Source organism: Lycorma delicatula, chromosome 1 (assembly GCF_047948215.1).
Source record: "Lycorma delicatula isolate Av1 chromosome 1, ASM4794821v1, whole genome shotgun sequence".
Lineage (NCBI taxonomy): Eukaryota > Metazoa > Arthropoda > Insecta > Hemiptera > Fulgoridae > Lycorma > Lycorma delicatula.
In genome coordinates, this window is record NC_134455.1 from 12,763,659 (window position 1) to 12,784,264 (window position 20,606).

The window sequence follows — 20,606 nt, forward strand, 5'->3', positions numbered from 1 at the left end:
CATGAGCATTAATTCAGATTGCCAACTGCTGTAAATCAAGAGAATAAATTGCTAGTTCTGTAGCCTCCCAAACTTTAGAAATAAACATTTCTGTAAAGCATGTTTTTAATCAATTTTTTTTTAGTCATTTTTACTTTCAACCAGTCTGTTTTATGAAAAACTGAGCTACATCTGGCACAGGAAAGTATAAAAAATTCCTATACTCTAACGAAACAGTTTATAAAATATATTTTTACACAATAAACGAGTTTATCTTAATTATGTGAATTTCATTATCAATTCCAGCATGTCTTAAAAGATTCTATAAAAATAAATTAACTTATATCGAAATGACATTAGACACAATTGTTTGCGTTCAGAGTAATAATGTTGATTATGCAGTCACTCTGTAGTTAACAAAATGCTGTCATTTTTATAACTGAGTCCATACTAATCTGATTCGTACTTAACTGTATTTAGGGTTACTTGGGTTCTGAAGGCATGATTATACAGAAAATAATATTAGACATAAATTTTGAGACTATGGTAAACTACTTTACTTTTTATCTTGTTTTGTAAAACTGACAGGAGATTATTGATATATCAATGTTATGCCTGTGGTTATTGCTATTATTGTATGCTATCCCTGGAATGATTAGTGTTTCATATAAGATAATCTACAATGGCTGTGTTGTGGTGGCAAATTTACTCAATTATATTAAGTTCGGGAGAAATAAATTTGTTTTTTATTGATTTTACAGTTTCTAGTGGAAAATTGGATGAAATACAAACAAAATACTTTAATAATATTGAGCTCCTTACATTTTTGGGTAAACCTTTGATAAATAATAAACTTAGCAATAGTTGCCTAGGCTGTGTTTTAAGTTTTACAATGAATGAATTTGAAAGAGTAAAGAATATAATTGAATATATGATGGAAAATAATCTTAGTTATGAAAATTTACATCAAGAAAATGATGTCTCTACATCAGTTAAAGAAATTGAAAAAAATTTTGAAATATACAATAAAGAAGATGATTGGTGGTTTAATTTATGTAAATTATATACAGTCCAGGAGTCAAAAATAAATTATGAAGAAGTAGTTGAAAAGATTGGAGTAGATGCATTAATTATAAATGGCAATACTGAAGGGATCTATAACTGCATCAATACTTTTGTTCCATTCAGTAAGTAATTTTATTTATTATCATTTATATAATAATACATCTATGTTTACCAAAGTACTGTTAATTTTGACTCAAGAAAATTTGAATAGATTTTGTGAGTATTGACACTATAAGATGACATTTTTTGTGAATAAAAAATATTATATAAAGGACTAATTCAGAAATATATAATTCACAAAGCATTACAGACCCTAAGGGAATCATGGGCTTTTCAGAAATCATTAAACAGAAAATGAATTTCCAAGGAAAATCTATAAGTAAAGTAAGTAATATTTTTTTTTCAACTCACACCATGAAGAAAAAAGTTACTTGAACTCTACAAGTCTCCATATCAGCAGCATAGATTTATATGATTAATAATTACTCTCCTGAATATACCTGATCCATGAACTCAGCTATGGAATTCACCAACGCACACCTCACATATTACATTAGTACAAGATGAGGATGAGGATAAAGATATGTTAGTTGGCTTCAAGGTAAGAGATTGAGACCCATAAGAAACAACCTACCTAAAGAAATTTGATTGATCCCAACTAAAGTCAATTTTGTCCAGTAATTTGAGTAACACCCACAAAAAAGTTACGCACTTTTTAACAAATACCTTTGTCAATTCATGAATTAAATAGATTCATCTGACTAACCTAAAAACTACTAATCTTTTTTGTTATTGTTTTATGCATGCTATGAAAATGAATAGACATTTGACAAAATGAGATAATTTTATACCAATTTCTTTAGATAAAAAAAATAAATAATGAAAATGCCTATTTAGAGTTGTATTAAAAAAACGTGAAATTTAAAGTAATTTTATATTTTCTGTTTTAGTTGTTTAAAAAATGGTAATTACTTACTTGAATGAAGTGACATCATAAGTAACTGAAAAAGGAAAAATATAATCTGATAATAGTGGATGGAGTGTTGAATGATGAGTAGGATAAATCTAACAGTTTTTGGTAGCGCTTCAACATTTTTTTTTCAGATGGATGTGAACAATTCCCTCAAGAAAAATTGTTGGATATATATTCAATTTTCTTGCTTACTGAAACTAAGCATCTCACTTTAGATCCTTTGCTATGATTATTATTGTCTGAGAATTGAATAGAGTGTTATTTTATTGTGTTAGTGTTAAATTTCTTCAGAAATTTATTTTCATTATAATACTCTCAGGAGATATGCCTGGCTGTATCCAAATTACAGCTTAATGAAGTTTTCTGACTCACCTAGCGACCTATTGTTATCCTTTTTACTCCAAAATAGTATAATTTAATTATATATTTGATATTTTTGAGTTGTTTTCAATGAAAAGTAATGGAAATGTTGCTAAATCTAACAAAATATTCTATTGATGAAACTTGTTAAATTTATATTAAGCAGATTTCTGTGTTGGTTAACACACAAATGAAAATATGATAATCTCATATCTCTAACATGATAATTGAATTTACTGATATAACATTAAAGGTTTTTTGCTTTCTGTCGATGCCATTCTTTTTGCACCCTGATTCTATTTAATATGTCAAAAAAAACTGATACCTTTCAAAATGCAATTGTACTTTGTTACGCAATGATATTTTTATTATATAATTTGAAAGTGCAAAGTTGGGAAATTTTGATACCTATAATTTAAAAATTGTGTTCTGCATTTCTCCTTCCATATCGACGTATTCTTGAAGACAATGCACAAAGTTGTCCATAACACTTACAAGAATTAGTATTTTTAATTCCATGGAGGATTTTCTTTTTCATTTCACTTGCATGAGATATGGTGGAAATAATTCAAATGTTGACGTATCCTAATAAAAAACCACTGGTTGAGAGATCTAGGAAGCGAGCTGAACAAAAAATATCGCCTAATCAGAAGCTAAAATGATCTGGAATCAGATCATAAAAAAGTCATGCAATGTCGAGCAGAGTGGCTCTTAGCCTCATCTTATTGATGTCAGCGTTATTTAAATTTAATATGAACAAGTGAAGAGCTGCTCATATTAAATTTACATGGTAAATCCCTTAACATTTCACAATAACGATGAGTTTATAAGATTCTTTTACAGTTCATCGGATGATGATGAACGAGCAACATTATTAATCGTTCGTCATTCGTCATCATCTACAAAGAAATACGGACGTTTGATTTTAATTGTTGAAATCGCGCACTACCTACTAAGCTTGGTTGTTTTTGATAGGATTGCTGACGTTTGATTGTCGCCCAATATCGATAGTTCTGTTAATTCATTATTATAATATCTTCATCAATCATAATAAGTTTTGTAGAAATATCTGGAATGATATCTTTCAATTCAAACAAGAGATAAATATTAAAAATTAAAAAAAAACGACTGGCAAAAAAATATTGCACTTTAATGTAGGATAATTAAACAGCGTGCGGATTTGTATATAATATAATTTTTTTTTTTCAAATTATGAAAATTTATTTAACTATATAAATATACTACGGACATTCAATAATTTAAGAGATAAATTGATATAGAAATGAAACAGTTTGTAGGAGAAGTTTTGTACTTTCATGAATTTACGTTAGCATCACTGGGGTGAGCTGAGAACAGCTGACGGATAAAAATTGATTTGTCTATTACCTCAATGTCGCATTTAATGATGGCCTGTCTGCTTGAAGTTTCCACATTAGTTGAAGAACGTTCAGTAATCGGTTTTATACTTTTTGAAGGTTAAATACCTGATAAAAGTTTTCCTCGAATGATTTTACAGTATGGTGAAAGTTGTATGAACCGCGGAAATTTTTATAAGTGGGTAGAACAGTTCAAAAACGGTCGAACCTCAGTGACTGACGAGCAACGTCCTGGCCGGCAAGTTGAAGTGTCAACTCCATCGCTGGAAACCCGCATTGACGACATTGCTCGTGAAGACCGACGCATTACAGTTGATCATATAGCAAAAACTTGCAGTAAATGTTGGCACATTTCAAACCGTTATCAGTAACAAGCTCAAGTACAGCAAAATAAGTGCAAGCTGGGTCTTGAAAGAGTTAACGCAACAACACAAGAAAACGAGACTCAAAGTGTGTACAGACTTCGTGTGATGAAACTTGGGTTCCCCCTTTTGAACCAGAGTCCAAAAGGTAAAACACGGAATGGAAGCACACCGGCTCACCTATCCGAAAGAAATTCAGATCGCAATCATCAGCGGGTAAAGTCATGTTGACCGTCTTTTGTGATTATTTGGAAAATCAGCGTGCAGTAAACAGTGTCTACTACTCAGACAACTGATGAAAAAAGTAAAGCTAGCAACGAGAGAAAAACGTCGCGGATGTCAAAGAAAAGGCGTGATATTGCTCCACGGCAATGTTCGCCCTCACACTGTCCAGCTGATCCAAGAAACCGCTGGAAAAATGGGTTGAGATACTACCACATTCTCCCTACAGTCCAAATTTTGCTCCGTCAGATTTTCATTTGTTTGGTCTACTCAAGGTGGGATTACGTGGAAAAAAGTTCAGCAATAACGAGAGGTCATACAATTTGTGGGAAAGTGGCTCAAACAACATGACAAAGACTTGATTGCAACAGATATAAAACAACTAGTTCGTCGTAGGAACAAATGTATTAATATTGGTGGGAATTATATTGAGAAGTAGTAAAAGTCTCATTTGGTAAAAATACACTTTTTTCTACTTCTTTTTGTCTCTAATTATTGAATGACCCTCGTATATATGTATTTATATAGCCTATGACAATCCCAATAACGTAAGTATTCCAACTCGGGGTGATACATATTAATCAGTTTCGCCGTTGAGCAATTACGGTGGAATATACATATCCTAAATAGATTACACTTTTTTGGGCAGTCCTGTAAAAATCAAGGCGGCTATCGTTACCAAGGTCACTAAAGTTTTAACTTCTGCGGTTACAATCAGTCAGCACTAACGAGCTAGCTTTTACTTTTAATATTTTTGAACGTTAGTAACTTTATCGATAGAGGCTATAATCCTATAAGTATTTATAAAAAAAGTTTTCATTTAGGGCAGTTCCCAATTCTGTATAGATTAAAATCCCTTTCCTTCCTGAAATGTTAGAAGATGACATGATTCTAATTTAGAAACTAAGTGACGGAATAAGAAACTCCTCTTTTATCCTCTAAATATTAATTTTAAATTATCTGTTGAAAATCTGAATTAGTATGTTGACTACAACTAAAATAGCTAATTAAAATTTCTGAATTGTTTAATATTTCGTGAAGATTCTCAATAATTTCGGTTTTAACATAATTGATCATACATATTAAATTTAAGTTGATATAAAAATTATAATATTTTTTTCTTTATTTTTTCAGTTAATGGCAGGTTATTGGTTGAAATGAAAAATCATTACAATCAAGATATTTCGTCTATTGATTTTTATATACTTTATATGATTAGGGATCATTTTACAAAGGACTGCTTATCCTGTATTAAAAAATATATATTGTATGAAAATGAGAGAATAAATAAATTAATTCAGACTTTAAAAATTGAGAATAAGACGCTTGACATTTTATTGGAAGATGGCGATAACTTGACATTAGCTAAAGAAATCAAATTGAATTACGAGAAATATAAAATTGAATATTCAGAATGGTTAAGTATGTGTATTGAAAGTAGTGTTCAGGATAATTTATCACATTCAACAAACGTGGATGATGTAGTTGAGGTGATCGGAACTGGAAATTTAATCAATAAAGGAAATACTGAACAAATGAATAATTGCATAAACACTTTTATTAAATCAAGTAAGTAATATATATATATATATATATAAAACAGCTATATACATATGTATACAACGCATTTTTTAATTACACCAGTAGTAGGCTAAAAGCTGTAGGACTGATTTTTGCAAAAATATCACATTTTGGTACATTTTTAAATGTTTCACAGTAAAATATTTGCAGTAGAATTAAATCAGTAATTTTAAAATTTTATTAATATTAAATGTATATGCTATCAGTGCTATAGAGGAAGAAGAGGAGGATGAAATGGCAGAAACAATACTGAGATCTGAATTTAAGAGAGCAATAAAAGATTTAAATGGCAGAAAGGCTCCTGGAATAGACGGAATACCTGTATAATTACTGCGCAGTGCAGGTGAGGAAGCGATTGATAGATTATACAAACTGGTGTGTAATATTTATGATAAAGGGGAATTTCCGTCAGACATTAAAAAAAGTGTTATAGTCATGATACCAAAGAAAGCAAGGGCAGATAAACGTGAAGAATACAGAACAATTAGTTTAACTAGTCGTGCATCAAAAATCTTAACTAGAATTCTATACAGAAGAATTGAGAGGAGAGTGGAAGAAGTGTTAGGAGAAGACCAATTTGGTTTCAGGAAAAGTATAGGGACACGGGAAGCAATTTTAGGCCTCAGATTAATAGTAGAAGGAAGATTAAAGAAAAACAAACCAACATACTAGGTTTTATAGACCTAGAAAAGGCATTCGATAACGTAGACTGGAATAAAATGTTCAGCATTTTAAAAAAAGGGTCAAATACAGAGATAGAAGAACAATTGCTAACTTCTGCAGGAACCAAACAGCAACAATTATAATTGAAGAACATAAGAAAGAAGCCGTAACAAGAAAGGGAGTCCGACAAGGATGTTCCCTATCTCCGTTACTTTTTAATCTTTACATGGAACTAGCAGTTAATGATGTTAAAGAACAATTTAGATTCGGAGTAACAGTACAAGGTGAAAAGATAAAGATGCTACGATTTGCTGATGATATAGTAATTCTAGCCGAGAGTAAAAAGGATTTAGAAGAAACAATGAACGGGATAGATGAAGTCCTACGCAAGAACTATCGCATGAAAATAAAGAAGAACAAAACAAAAGTAATGAAATGTAGTAGAAATAACAAAGATGGACCACTGAATGTGAAAATAAGAGGAGAAAAGTTTATGGAGGTAGAAGAATTTTGTTATTTGGGAAGTAGAATTACTAAAGATGGACGAAGCAGGAGCGATATAAAATGCCGAATAGCACAAGCGAAACGAGCCTTCAGTAAGAAATATAATTTGTTTACATCAAAAATTAACTTAAATGTCAGGAAAGGATTTTTGAAAATATATGTTTGGAGCGTCGCTTTATATGGAATTGAAACTTGGACGATCGGAGTGTCTGAGAAGAAAAGATATGAAGCTTTTGAAATGTGGTGCTATAGGAGAATGTTAAAAATCAGATGGTTGCATAAAGTGATAAATGAAGAGGTATTGCGACAAATGGATGAAGAAAGAAGCATTTGGAAAAATATAGTTAAAAGAAGAGACAGACTTATAGGCCATATACTATGGCATCCTGGAATAGTCGCTTTAATATTGGAAGGACAGGTAGAAGGAAAAAATTGTGTAGGCAGGCCACGTTTTGAATATGTAAAACAAATTTTTAGGGATGTAGGATGTAGAAGGTATACTGAAATGAAACGACTAGCACTAGATAGGGAATCTTGGAGAGCTGCATCAAACCAGTCAAATGACTGAAGACAAAAAAAAATGCTATCAGTAAAAACTATCTGAGGACATTACTTGATGTGATAACAAATTAGCGATTCGAACAAAAGGAGCGCTCCATTTGTTTCCCGATTCAATGATGATTTCTTAGACAGCTCGACCAGCACAGTTTTACTTTCTTAGACGATTCAGAAATCAAAGTCACAGTTCAATATTTTTCCGTAGCCTCTAAATAGATCTTCTAGTTTAGAAACTGGCAGGATATATTTATTTGAATGATTTTTTTTTTCTGTAACCAATAATGTTTCATACAGTTAATGTAGAACTCTTGAATTATGACATCGTACATATGTTATATATTACATTTAACAGAAATACAATTATTCTTTTATTAATTTTACAGATCCTGGAAAGTTGGAAAAAATACAAAATAAATATTTAGAGTATTATGAGATCGTTACATTTCTTGGTAAACCTTTAGTGAATAACAGGCTCAGCAATAGCTGCCTAGGCTGTATTTCAAGTTTTCTAACTCAGGAAATTAAAACAATAAAGAATACATCTGAAGATATGATAAAAAATAAACTTACATATGATACTGTAAATGAAGATACGCGTGTCAGTAAATTAGTTGAAGATATCGAATCGAATTTCAAGGCATATGAAAATGAAAATACATGGTGGATTGACTTATGTATTGCACATAAACAACAGTATTCACCATCTATATTAAATTATGAAGAAGTTGTTGAAAATATTGGAGCTGATAAATTAATTACTAAAGGAAAAACTGAAGGAATCCTTAAATGCTTCAATACTTTTGTTACATCCAGTGAGTAATTTTATATTATAACAAAGTCTGTTACTGCGTCTTTTATAATATCCTGCTAGTTTTTCACAAGATCATTGTAATAGATTTTGTGAATACTTACATTAAAATATTTTAAAATCAATTAATAAAGTATTAGAAAATTAATTATCTAAACTTAGTTATATTTTTTAATATTGTACAAAATTTTTTAACACACACTAATTTACTGGATAAGCATCATTACCATCGGAAGAAAGCGGATTTTTATAAATTCAGAAGGTAGATATTTAATTTCCTTATCCACTGGGAATGTTCCTGACATCGTGCAGAAATGAAAGACATTCTGATCAAATCAAAGACTCTGTACCCTCAGCATAGTTAAATGAAGTAGCTGTTTGTTTGCACATCATATATCTGTCAAACCCGTAGAACTGTCATGAAATACAAGACATGAAATAAAAATGCTAATCTTTTACACTCTCAGTGAATACTAAGAGATAGTAACTCCGAAACAACTGTTGCAAAGATTTCCTTCCATAACCGCATCAGACTTGCATTTTTCAAAAATTAAAGAGAGTATCCAATAACAGGTTAGAATTTCCCTGATACTTATCAGTTCATGGAATTAAACGAAAGTATCAGTCTAAATTGTGAACTACCCACAGATATCGATAATTATTTGTCTTATTATCATCCCTGTGAAAACTGTCAGACATCAAGCTGATGATTGCTAACATTGTAGCGATTATAAAAAATCGAAACAAAAATATTATAAAAATTTCTATCTAAAGAGATTTACAAAATATTTTATTTATTTTTTGTAAAGTAGATTAAATAATTACTGTTAAAATTATTTAGAACCACGTCAACGACTTGCTTCATTAACATATCATAAATATGTAATCCAAACGGGACGTGCACTAAGTTGAGACTGCGGTAATGATTTGAATGATCAGAATTTCTTTAGTTTTGGATTACTTTTTCCACTGGATATAAAAACTATACCAAAAGATGATACAGAAAATTAAAATGTAGAATTATAATATGTACATATTAATATTCTGATTTTTTTTTTTTTTAATATAAATGATATAAGACAAGTCGCCCTTATGTTGCAAAAAAATGCGTATTTACATAGGCATTTCGCGTAACATTCCAAAGATATAAACCATGCTTAGAGGTATAAATAAATAACGTGGTCTACTGATAAATTCTGTTTAAATATTTCGGTCAGCGGTAATAAGAGATGATTAAGAATAAGCTTATTATGATTTTTCTTTTAATTGCAATTGCAGTGTAAGAAAATTTATCGTTTGTTTTATTACATTTACAGTTAACGGTCAATTACTGGAAAATATTAAAACACGTTATAATGAAAGTATTTTGTCCGTTGGGAGTAATAACGGAAATTTGAGCAACGACCAATTCAGAAATAATTGCGTAAAATGTATAAAAGAATATACATCTTACGAAATTAATAGAATACAAGATATACTTAATAATATAAGAGCGCAAAATAAGGATCTTACAAGTTTAATTGAAGACGATTCTACCTTAAAATTAGCTAAAGAGATTAAATTAAATTACGAGAAATATAACATTGAATTTTCACACTGGTTAAATATGTGTAATAAATCAGATTCACAAGAAACAACAAAAGAAAAAACTACTAATAACGTTGTTACGGAGATTGGAATTGAGAATTTTATAAAAAATGGACAAACTGAAGGAATAAGAAATTGCATCAGTAATTTTGTTAAACTCTGTAAGTAGTGGAACATATATTACTTTTGTAGATAATACCCATGATTGCAAAATTAAGCTAATTTAGTAACTAATCATTTACTTATTATGTTTCATTCTAATATGTTCTACCATCTTTTGAAAATATTATTTACAAGGTAAATCATTTCAGTAACCTTTCAGTTTTATTAATACTGTTTTGGATGCGGAATTATTTCAAGACACAACAAAGATTAACAAGATTTTAAATCCAGTTTGTCATTTGCTCTAAATTTTTGGCAGCAGATACCTGAAGCCTAATACACTTAAATGACTTTTGGAAACGTTTTATAGGTAATACGTTAACAAACCCCGAGAATTCTTCTAATTAAAATTAAAATCATATGAAAAGCACATATCATTTTTAACAAAACTTTGTCTGTGAATGAAAAAGGTTTACTTAGCTCTTACAAAGTTTCATATAAAATAGCCAGATGTAAAAAGCCTCACTCCGTTGGTGAAGAGCTTATTCTGCCAGTTGCAACTAAGATACCAGAAACTATGTTTGGAGATAATTTTGCCAAACAATAGCAGTCCATACCCCTTATTAACGGTACTATTGTCCGTCAAATTCTAGATATAGCTGAAGGTGTACAGCATCAACTTTTCGGGAAGTTGCATGACAAATTGTTTCCAATTCAGCTTAATTAGGCAACAGATCTCAATGATGAAGCTCATTTCATTGCCTACATTTGATTTTGTGATTGTGTGTCAGCAGAAGAAGAAAAACGTTTCTGCAAACTAATAGAACTCAAAGCAACAGCACTCACATTATTTGCTATTTTAATGATTTTACATACAAGGCAAATATAAAGTAGAAAAATTGCATTGGAATATGCACCAATGTTGCTCTTCAATGTCTGGAAAATTTCAAAGTATACAAGCACTTGTGAAACAAACATTTCTACAGTATATCTGGACACATTACTTGATCTACAAAGAAGTTCTGGCTTCCAAAGAAATGAGTAAAGTAAATTATATTAAAATGAGACCCCTAAATCAAGAATTTTTTCTGCACTTTGTAAACACATGAATGCAATACGTCCTGACCCCCTGCAGGGGAGATACCTACCAGATTGTCTATTTCTAATATTAATCGTTCCTTCAAAAAACTTTGCTCTGCAAGACAAATGGAGTCACTAATAATTTTTAAACTTGTTTTTAATTTAGTATTGATAAGCTAGTTATTAAATACATTGTGAAGTACTGGTACAATCCTATTTATAATTGTATTATATCAGTGTAAATACGTATTTTATTATTTATTACGTCAAAATGTATTTTGTTTTGCATTCCGTTCTGCAATTTAATAATTGTTTTAATAATATTTTCCTTTTGATATGCTCATGCCGCTGTAGGAGGGTGCATCCCACAGGTTGAGAAAGACTGGCTTAACGTCAGAAAAAGGATATCATATATCCAGTGGGTGGGCAATATAATCTACATTTCACATTCTGGCCATGTGTCTTTAAAGTAATTTCATGAATTACTTTGTAATTAAAAAAAAATATATATTTCCAATGAGTAGGCAGTTGTTAATACATTTTCAGTTAATCTTGTTCTACTGGAATTTCTACATTGCTCATCAACCATTCTTTGTAAATCACAAAGCTCTTCCTTCTTGAAAATGTTTAAACTGTTGGTGGAGGGATAATTTGCAATCACAGAGACATTCTTTCAAATCATTATCTACTCTCATTATTTTTAGCTCACTGAATTCAACTCTTTAGTTTTTATGTTTGTACTTATATCCTTTTAAACACGTTTCATCAATATCCATCCTCCTTAGCTCTCTTTTCCCCCTAGAATATGAATACAAAACAAATTCCAACACCATCTCCACTCTCGTCTCCTCAATTCATTAATATCCAAGAGCTGAATCCTACATCTCTCCACTCTTTCATAACTTCTACCTCCTTAATTTACTGTTTTTACATTCCATTGCAATGTTATAGTTACATTAAGTTTGCCATCAATCTATCTGATTTGACATATTTTATTTCTCTGTATTTACGAGTATTTTCGTGAATACCACTGTGGGAATGATTGGCTCAATACTTGGATTGCTACTTGAACGATCACCTCCTTAAGTTATTGTTAACTCACTTGTTTTATTTTTAGTTTTTTTTAAAGTTTACTGTCCTCATCCTAACCTTACAATTTATTTTTTAGCCCACTTCCTGAGATGTCACTTCTAATGTGTAACTTTTAGGTTGTAAGGATAAAACTGTAAGATTATAACTGAGGATTAATTGCCAGCTTCTAACACAAACTCTCTTTACCAATGTAGTTTCCGGCAGGGGTCGATTACCCTATCATCTTCATACTTCATGTTCTTGTATTATTTTCTCTCATATACTTTCTATCATTCCTTTGGCTTCCCCATTATTCTTCATCTTATAATAAAGCTGTTTATTCTAGAGCTGGTTTATATGAAAACATCTTTTATTTTCCCCCAAAATTCATTTCCTTTGATACCATTCATATTTTTTAAACATTTGAAATATAACTTCTACCCTATTACCTCTTTTCCAAGATTGCATTTACCAGCGTCCCTTTTTTAACTCTTGTTAGTACTAAAGTTCATCTTCTATCTAAATATTGTCATTAAAATTTACTCCTGGATATCTCTGTGATTTTTCACTATGTTTCTCTTCTACGAATATAAATGATTAAGACTTTCATTCATTTCATTACGGCTACCTAGTGTAAATTTCTCCATTGCTTGATTTTCCTAACACAGTTTTCCAATGCCCAAATTTGTAGTAAAATAATTTCTAATTTCCTTGTAATATTCTCTATCTCATAATACAGTATTTTGATTTCAAATCCCAATATTGAGGAGTTAGTGTGTATTATAAGGAAATAATTTTACAATATACCTCATCTGACACAATTACATAAAAGTAGAGGAGCCTTATTCTACACATCTATCAAGAGTTGTCAACAAGTGATGGAAACAAAATAAGCATCTTTCCATTTCTTGTTGATGACTCTTTTCTAGTCTCTAATTGTGTCAATCTAGTTGATTCTACATCTGCTCATGTTGCACCTGAGGGAATGCAAACGTGAATTAATCTTACTCTGAAGCATTAAAATAAAAATAAAGTCAGTAGATCTTAATTTCATGAATCAGGGGTGTTTGTATTTCCTTACCTTCCAGCTGATGTAGAGCATTCCAGCTAAAACTAGCTGATGTACAATCGGCCAGACACGAACAAAGATGAATTTGTCAGCTATTGTAAATAAAAATCATAAACTTCTGTGAAAGTATTTCTCTAGATCTGAACGTAGAGAAAATATACATTTCTATAAAGTACTTCTTTGTCTTGCTTCTAAACTTGAACTAGCCTTTCTTAGCTAACTTGCATCTGTCATTGCACTAATGATCATTTGAACATGCAAACCTTACAAACTAAAACATTCTACTCCCTAGGTAGGGTAAAGTAAAATACAATAGGTATTAAAAATTGCCAAACTAAATAAAGCTCAACAAATATTAACTTTTGCTGTATCTTATTCCTACTGTAAAATCTCATGGAGATTCTCAAGTCCCTAGTGCAAACATTGTGATGTAAAACTTTACCACTTAAATGAAATCTTGCTTCATCATTAAAAATTAACCACACTAAGAACCTTATGTCTTCCATATCAACTAAGAGCATATTACATAAATTAATTAAATATATTATAAGCAAATATTAATATAATATAAGCAAATTAAAAGAAATTACCTTTTTTTTTGTTACTCACATGAAGAAGTTGAACCTGTTTTAATCGGTATGACCTGAAATATAAACATTGTTTTAACACATATTCATATGAGGTATCACAAGTTCTCATTTAACATGACGAATGGACTTTTTCGGGCTTAGCTGAAAAGTCTCTTGAATTCATGGTATATTTTCCTCTGAAGTGTGTGATCAACCTGGACCCTTCTCCTTAGATAAACTTCTGGATCTTCAAGTTGTTTACAATAGCGATGAGTGTTCTTAGCCAATGGCAGTTAAATTCTGTAACCCACCGGGTTGGTCTAGTGGTTAACACGTCTTCCCAAATCAGCTGATTTGGAAGTCGAGAGTTACAGCGTTCAAGTCCTAGTAAAGCCAGCTATTTTTACACAGATTTGAATACTAGATTGTGGATACCGGTGTTCTTTGGTGGTTGGGTTTCAATTAACCACACATCTCAGGAATGGTCGAACTGAGAATGTACAAGACTACACTCCATTTACACTCATACCATCCTCATTCATCCTCTGAAAAATTATCTAAACAGTAGTTACCGGAGGCTAAACAGGAAAAAGAAAAGTTAAATTCTGAAAAGCTGTCGAAACGCATGCTGAATAGTTATTAGGATTCTGCCTAGATAAATGGTACAACCCAAAATGCCTTTTACTGCATAGATGTCATGTTGTTTAGAACTGAAGGTATTGTACGTTTTAGTTTTAGTATTGTAATCTGGCAGCCATACTTAAATCACTAGAAGGTGCGTTTTAAAATGATGAAAATTTCATTCACTGTACATGCATGGTTGCACAGGTGTATGGTTTGAAATCAGATCATTATTTTTTATATATGCTTTATATCAAGAAGAATAATATAAAATCCGCTAAAGATGAAGAGATTAGCATATTTATAAGAAAAAAAAATTTTGTTTAAATTGTGTTTTTATTTGAATAAGCACAGTAGAATCTTTCTTAATCAATTTCTCTAAATCTAATTCGAGGGAATATTGTTCAAGAAGGAGGCATAATAGCCATAAATAAATAGCAACCAAACTGATGATGTTTAACATTATCTGAAAGACAAAAGTAAATGCTTTCATTTGATGGATCAAATTTTGAGCAATTCAGCGCAGCAGACCTTTAATTCTACTTTTACTCCTTTTTAATAATCTATTATGCTTTGTTTTAATGTTTGTTGTTATAATTTAGGTTTTAAAGTAAATAATTAATTTCTAATTAGTATACATAAAATTATCTATTAATACATACGTATAATTTATTAATTAAAAATTTTTATTTATTCCTGTAGTTTAATTATTTTTATTTCTCTTCCAGCAGAGTCTGCAAGAAAAGAGGTATAAGGATCTTTGACACGAATCAAGACCAGTTGTGCTTTTAAGGCGCCTGTTTTATTATAACAAATTTTATAATTATGCTTATACCTTTGTTCATTATGTCTTCTTTAGTTTTGTATGTATTTTTCTGCTTATTTGAATAAGTACAGAAGAGACTTTCCAAATCAAGCTCCAATAATCAAGGTTTTATTTTCTTTAATCGTGTCACCCCTCTTAATCCTGTTCCCCGATGCGTCTGTCATCATGATAGATTCGTTAGAATTTAAAAAAAGGAAAAAAAACTTTAATAAAATAAATTAATTAAAAGATATAATACAAATATTAAAAAATTTTCTACAGATCATGGAATTTTATCTAGCGTGTGATTCATAATACCGAAATTTCCGGCAATTGCCATTTTTATTTTACTTAAAAATAGTAAAGTTATGCGATAAAATTGTATGTAAAGCTATTTTATCAAAATTAATCCAAAAGTTATTTTGGTGCTACGTTAACCTATGGCTATTTTTTAAAATTTATTGCGATATTAAGTGAACTTCTTAATTACAAGAAATTTCTGGAATTCAAGCCTGCTGTCTCAATCCCCATATTTAACTCGTTAAGAATGTCTGTTTACTGTACGTCAGGATAATACCCAGAAGGTTTATGCAGTCTGTAATTATCTAAAAATTATCATCTTATAAAAAAATAAATCTTTTAATACAGGGTTATCATAAAAGAATGGTGCGGTTTTGAACATGGTTTAAATTAAAACAGAATTACTTACAGTTTATGTTTTTTATTTTTCAAATTTGTCGTCTCAAACATTTTTTTACATAATTAATAAATTTTAAAATTTGTGCCCTTAGTCGCTCGACAAATGTCCAAACGATACTCAAGTTCTCTCCAAACATTAGTTAACATTTCTTCGTTAACGGTTGTCATTGCTTCATTAATCCTGTTTTTTAAGCGGTTTAAGTCGCGAATTTTTTGTGTATAAACAGCGCTTTTGATGTCCACAAGAAAAAAATCGCAAGGTGTCAGGTCTGGACCCCTTGGAGGCCAAAGTACGGGTCCTTGCCGGCCTATCCACCGATCTCCAAATTTTTCGTTCAAAGCGTCCGTGACCGATTCATTGAAGTGCGGGGGTGCACCATCTTGTTGGAAATGAAGTCGATGAATGTTTTCGAGTTCATCCGGCTGAGGAAAGCAATAATCGTGTCAAGATACGCGACTCCATTAATTGATTTTTCAGCCAAGAAGAAAGGCCCTGTTACACGATTTTTCATCGCACCACACCAAACATTAACTTTAAGCGAATCGCGTTGTTTCTTGATAATTGCGTGTGAGTTTTCAGAGCCCCATATTCGTGAATTATGTCTGTTAACGCATCCATTCACATGGAATGTAGCTTCGTCTGTAAAAATTATATCGTCTAAAAACGATTCGTTTTCACTTATTCTGTCCGAAATTTCAACAGCGAAATTGTAATGTTTTACACCATCATCGGGTTTCAATTCCTGAAGTATCTGGATTTTATAAGCGTGTAATTTCAGTTTTTTTATGTAAAACTTTGTGAACTGTTGATTTTGGAATACCTAATTCGACGGGGTATGGACTTCCCAGGTCTTCTAATTGCCGATTGTCTAATTCAACCGTTTCGTCGGGTACATTTGTTCTGCCGGTTGATTTCTGTTTCTTAACCGATCCGGTTTCTTCAAATCGTTTGAACTGACGTGTTATGTTATTTTTGTGTGGCGGATCTCTTCCGAATTCACGTCGAAACGCACGTTGAATTAAAATTACGGATTTTAATTCGGCCATCAATAAAACACACTTTGCTTTATCTTTATCCGAGAACATAGTAACTCGCTAAACTCACCGCAACAACAACACAAGAACTGACGTTGCGGTTACAACTGCTGATAAACAAACTTTTGGGTTGGAGGCTTTCGAGGATATCAATATAACATCTAGAAATTTCCCTACAATCTTCCTATGAATTACTAAAACCGCACCATTCTTTTATGATAACCCTGTATTTAATTTGTTTTATTTCTGAACACGCAATTTAAAAAAAAAAATCAAAATCAAAAGTGTGCGTAAGCGAGCAATAGACTATAGTGAAACATCAACAAGTGTACATACGAGCATAGTTGCGAAAATAGAATCAAGAAAATATTCTCAAGAATTCTTAAATTTTATGTTTACCAGTACTGAAGTAAATGAAGAAGAAAGGCTCCTATGACATTTGCTCAAATCTTTGGCAGCAGATACCTGAAGCCTATACACTTAAACGACTTTTGGAAACGTTTCATAGGTAGTACGTTAACAAACCCCGAGGATTCTTCTAATTAAAATTAAAATAATATGAAAAGCACACATCATTTTTAACAAAACTTTGTCTGTGAATGAAAAAAGTTTACTTAGCTCTTACAAAGTTTCATATAAAATAGCCAGATGTAAAAAGCCTCACTCCGTTGGTGAAGAGCTTATTCTGCCAGTTGCAACTAAGATACTAGAAACTATGTTTGGAGATAATTTTGCCAAACAATAGCAGTCCATACCCCTTATTAACGGTACTATTGCCCGTCAAATTGTAGATATAGGTGAAGGTGTACAGCATCAGCTTTTCGGGAAGTTGCATGAAAAATTGTTTCCAATTCAGCTTAATTAGGCAACAGATCTCAATGATGATGCTTCAAAAGAAATTTTTTTTTTTTCATAGGCGATAAGCGCCTGGGCGTTATCATCGCCCGGAATTTTATTAATAAAAGAGTAAAATAACTCCAAAATAATAATGTTTATAAGTGTAAAAGGAATATTAATCATATAATAAAAATTTATTAAAACAAGCCAAGAAGGCAAAATAAAACTCAATACCAATACTCCAGACGAAGTCTGTAAAATATAAAACTTAAAATAATCGAATAAAGAAACTATATAAAACTTACCTAATTCCGATGGGTTGTGCAAAAGTCCCCTCCCCGGATAGTAAAATTAAATACATAGAACCAAAAAAATCAAAATTGAAAGTAAAGGTTAAAATTATTAAAAAAACTCTTCTAATAGAAAAACATATATGATAATATTAAACTCTTTGCAGTAACCAGGTACTATGCAAAAAGAGAAACAACAGATCCAAAATTCTGTTATTATTGCGCAAGATATCATGGATGTTTCTAGGTATATTAAACTGACGACGCAACGCCGCATAACATATGCAGTCCACGAGAATGTGGTGCACAGTCATGCGGCAGTTGCATCGTGTGCATAGGGGTGGGGCTTCTCCTGACATTAGGTATTCGTGTGTGATCCTCGTATGTCCTAACCTTAACCGGCAGAGGACCACTTCCTCACGACGAGATTTTCTGCAAGAGGAGCCCCATGGCAACACTGAATTCGTCGGAGTTTATTATCGACTACCGTCGATAATAAACTCCGACGGATTCGCCCAGTCACTTTGCCACCTTGCTCTCAGTGATTGTTTTATACGATTGATAAAATCAAAGGTAGTAACTCGGGTGGTGAAAGAAGGTTGAATACACGCTTCTTTGACAGCAGAATCTGCTCTTTGGTTACCTAGAATCCCTACGTGGCTAAGGATCCAGCAAAAACTCTCTATTGCGTGTATCTAACTCAGCGATTTTATCATAAATGTCAATGACGACAGGATGTTTGGAATAAAAGTTTTCTAACGCCTAGAGAGCACTGTACGAGTCACTGCAAATAAGAATGCTCCTATATTTAGGGCTAACGATACTTAGAGCCCTAATCATAGCGAGTAGTTCTGCAGTGAACACACTCGTATTACCGGGTGGGCCAAACATATAAGTCTTTTCATTGATAAAAAAAGAACAACCAACGTTACCGTCATGTTTCGACCAATCAGTCTATATCACTGCGTCTGGGTTCGACTTGGTGAGAATAAACTGAAACATCTGCCGGAAAACAGTAGGTGGTGTTGATCGTTTATCGTATGTTGTAAGGTCAAATGTAAAATTTACAAGGTTTATTCTCCACGGAGGATTAGAGCACGGACATGATGGAAAGAACGAGGCAGTGTCAACATTTATACGCTGCAGCAGATTACCCCAACTTTACGAATTGAGATTCGTAAAAACGTTAAAACAATAGAGAGCTGATCACTTTTTACTTTTAATCATTCATTTGTAATACACATGTTTTTGATCGGCTCCAACTTTCAATAGATACTATAAATTAATTATGCGATTACTATGTTTGACGATTTCAATTCTTCTCCAGAATGTTGATCAATAAGTTCAATTGACATGATTTTTATATTTATGTTAAGTGTCAGGCAAATGCGACTTACTGTTTTGTTAATTATATAAATGTTTGGACTTGGCTCCTAATAGTAGCATCGTTGATATTAATAATGGAAAAGCTGTTCCAGTCAAGAAAAATAAAGTTTCCAAGTACCCAGTCCGGCTGTATAGTGAAAGTTTTTACTCTCACACAAAGCAACTAGTGTTTCCTTGTATTTCAGGTCCTAAACATACATTACAGTCATAGTTGTAATTATATAATATTAATAATTACTTTTATAATTGTTATATAATTATAGTTCTTGTTAAAAAAATCTAATTTATTATTCATTGGTGTTTTGTTTGGAGTTTTACGTTTTTACTCGGTACTAAACTACATAAAACAAATTAAATTGTTTTTTCACTTATTAGAATTTTTTTTTACAGTATAGATTTAAAAAAAAACACAATTAATTAACCGAGTCAACCACTTAGCTATAAGTAAACAGAAAAATTTGTAACGTTGAAAAGCGTGATAAATCATAAAATATTATAATAGACAGTAAAAATCACATTATAATAAATCCTTGCATATTTGAAAATTATGTTGAAGAGAAGTAAAGTCATGACCTCAAAGAGCTATTAAATTATTTAAAGTGTAACTATCGTAATTTTACATTCCGTCCTACAATGAAATAAAATTATGTTTTATTGTTTCTAGTAATTTTATTTTTAACAGTTTGTATGAAAAATACAGCATACATTTTAACTTAAATAAGACGCGCATTATTCATTATAGCATAATGTGTTGAATAATGTTTCTCTAGTGTTACGTATTCTTTAATTTCAAGATACTTTATACACAATTGAGTTATATATATATATATATATATATATTAATTTGCTAGTAGTTAAATTTTTATAAAAAATATTTTTAATTATTTTTTCAGCATCCAAATATGCATTATACGGTGAAGAAAAAATATATGCAACATCTCATTTACCTATTATCGGATTTATGTATTAAAAATAAAAATTCAAGTACATACATTTAACCACAA

General features: G+C 31.2%; 1 protein-coding gene across 3 annotated transcripts in view; it reads left to right on the forward strand.

Annotated features, from left to right (window-relative positions):
* Positions 1-15,476, forward strand: part of LOC142327371 (uncharacterized) — a 43,466-nt gene extending 27,990 nt beyond the window's left edge. For 2 of the 3 annotated variants that reach the window (XM_075370403.1, XM_075370488.1), the window contains exons 5-9: positions 741-1,166; positions 5,472-5,906; positions 8,027-8,455; positions 9,768-10,199; positions 15,279-15,476. In XM_075370403.1, the coding sequence (XP_075226518.1) occupies positions 741-1,166; positions 5,472-5,906; positions 8,027-8,455; positions 9,768-10,199; positions 15,279-15,304 (1,748 nt within the window). In that variant the 3' untranslated portion in view covers positions 15,305-15,476. The remainder of the gene's footprint in view (positions 1-740; positions 1,167-5,471; positions 5,907-8,026; positions 8,456-9,767; positions 10,200-15,278) is intronic. The other variant, XM_075370573.1, reaches the window with a different exon arrangement.
* Positions 15,477-20,606: the final 5,130 nt, after the last annotated feature.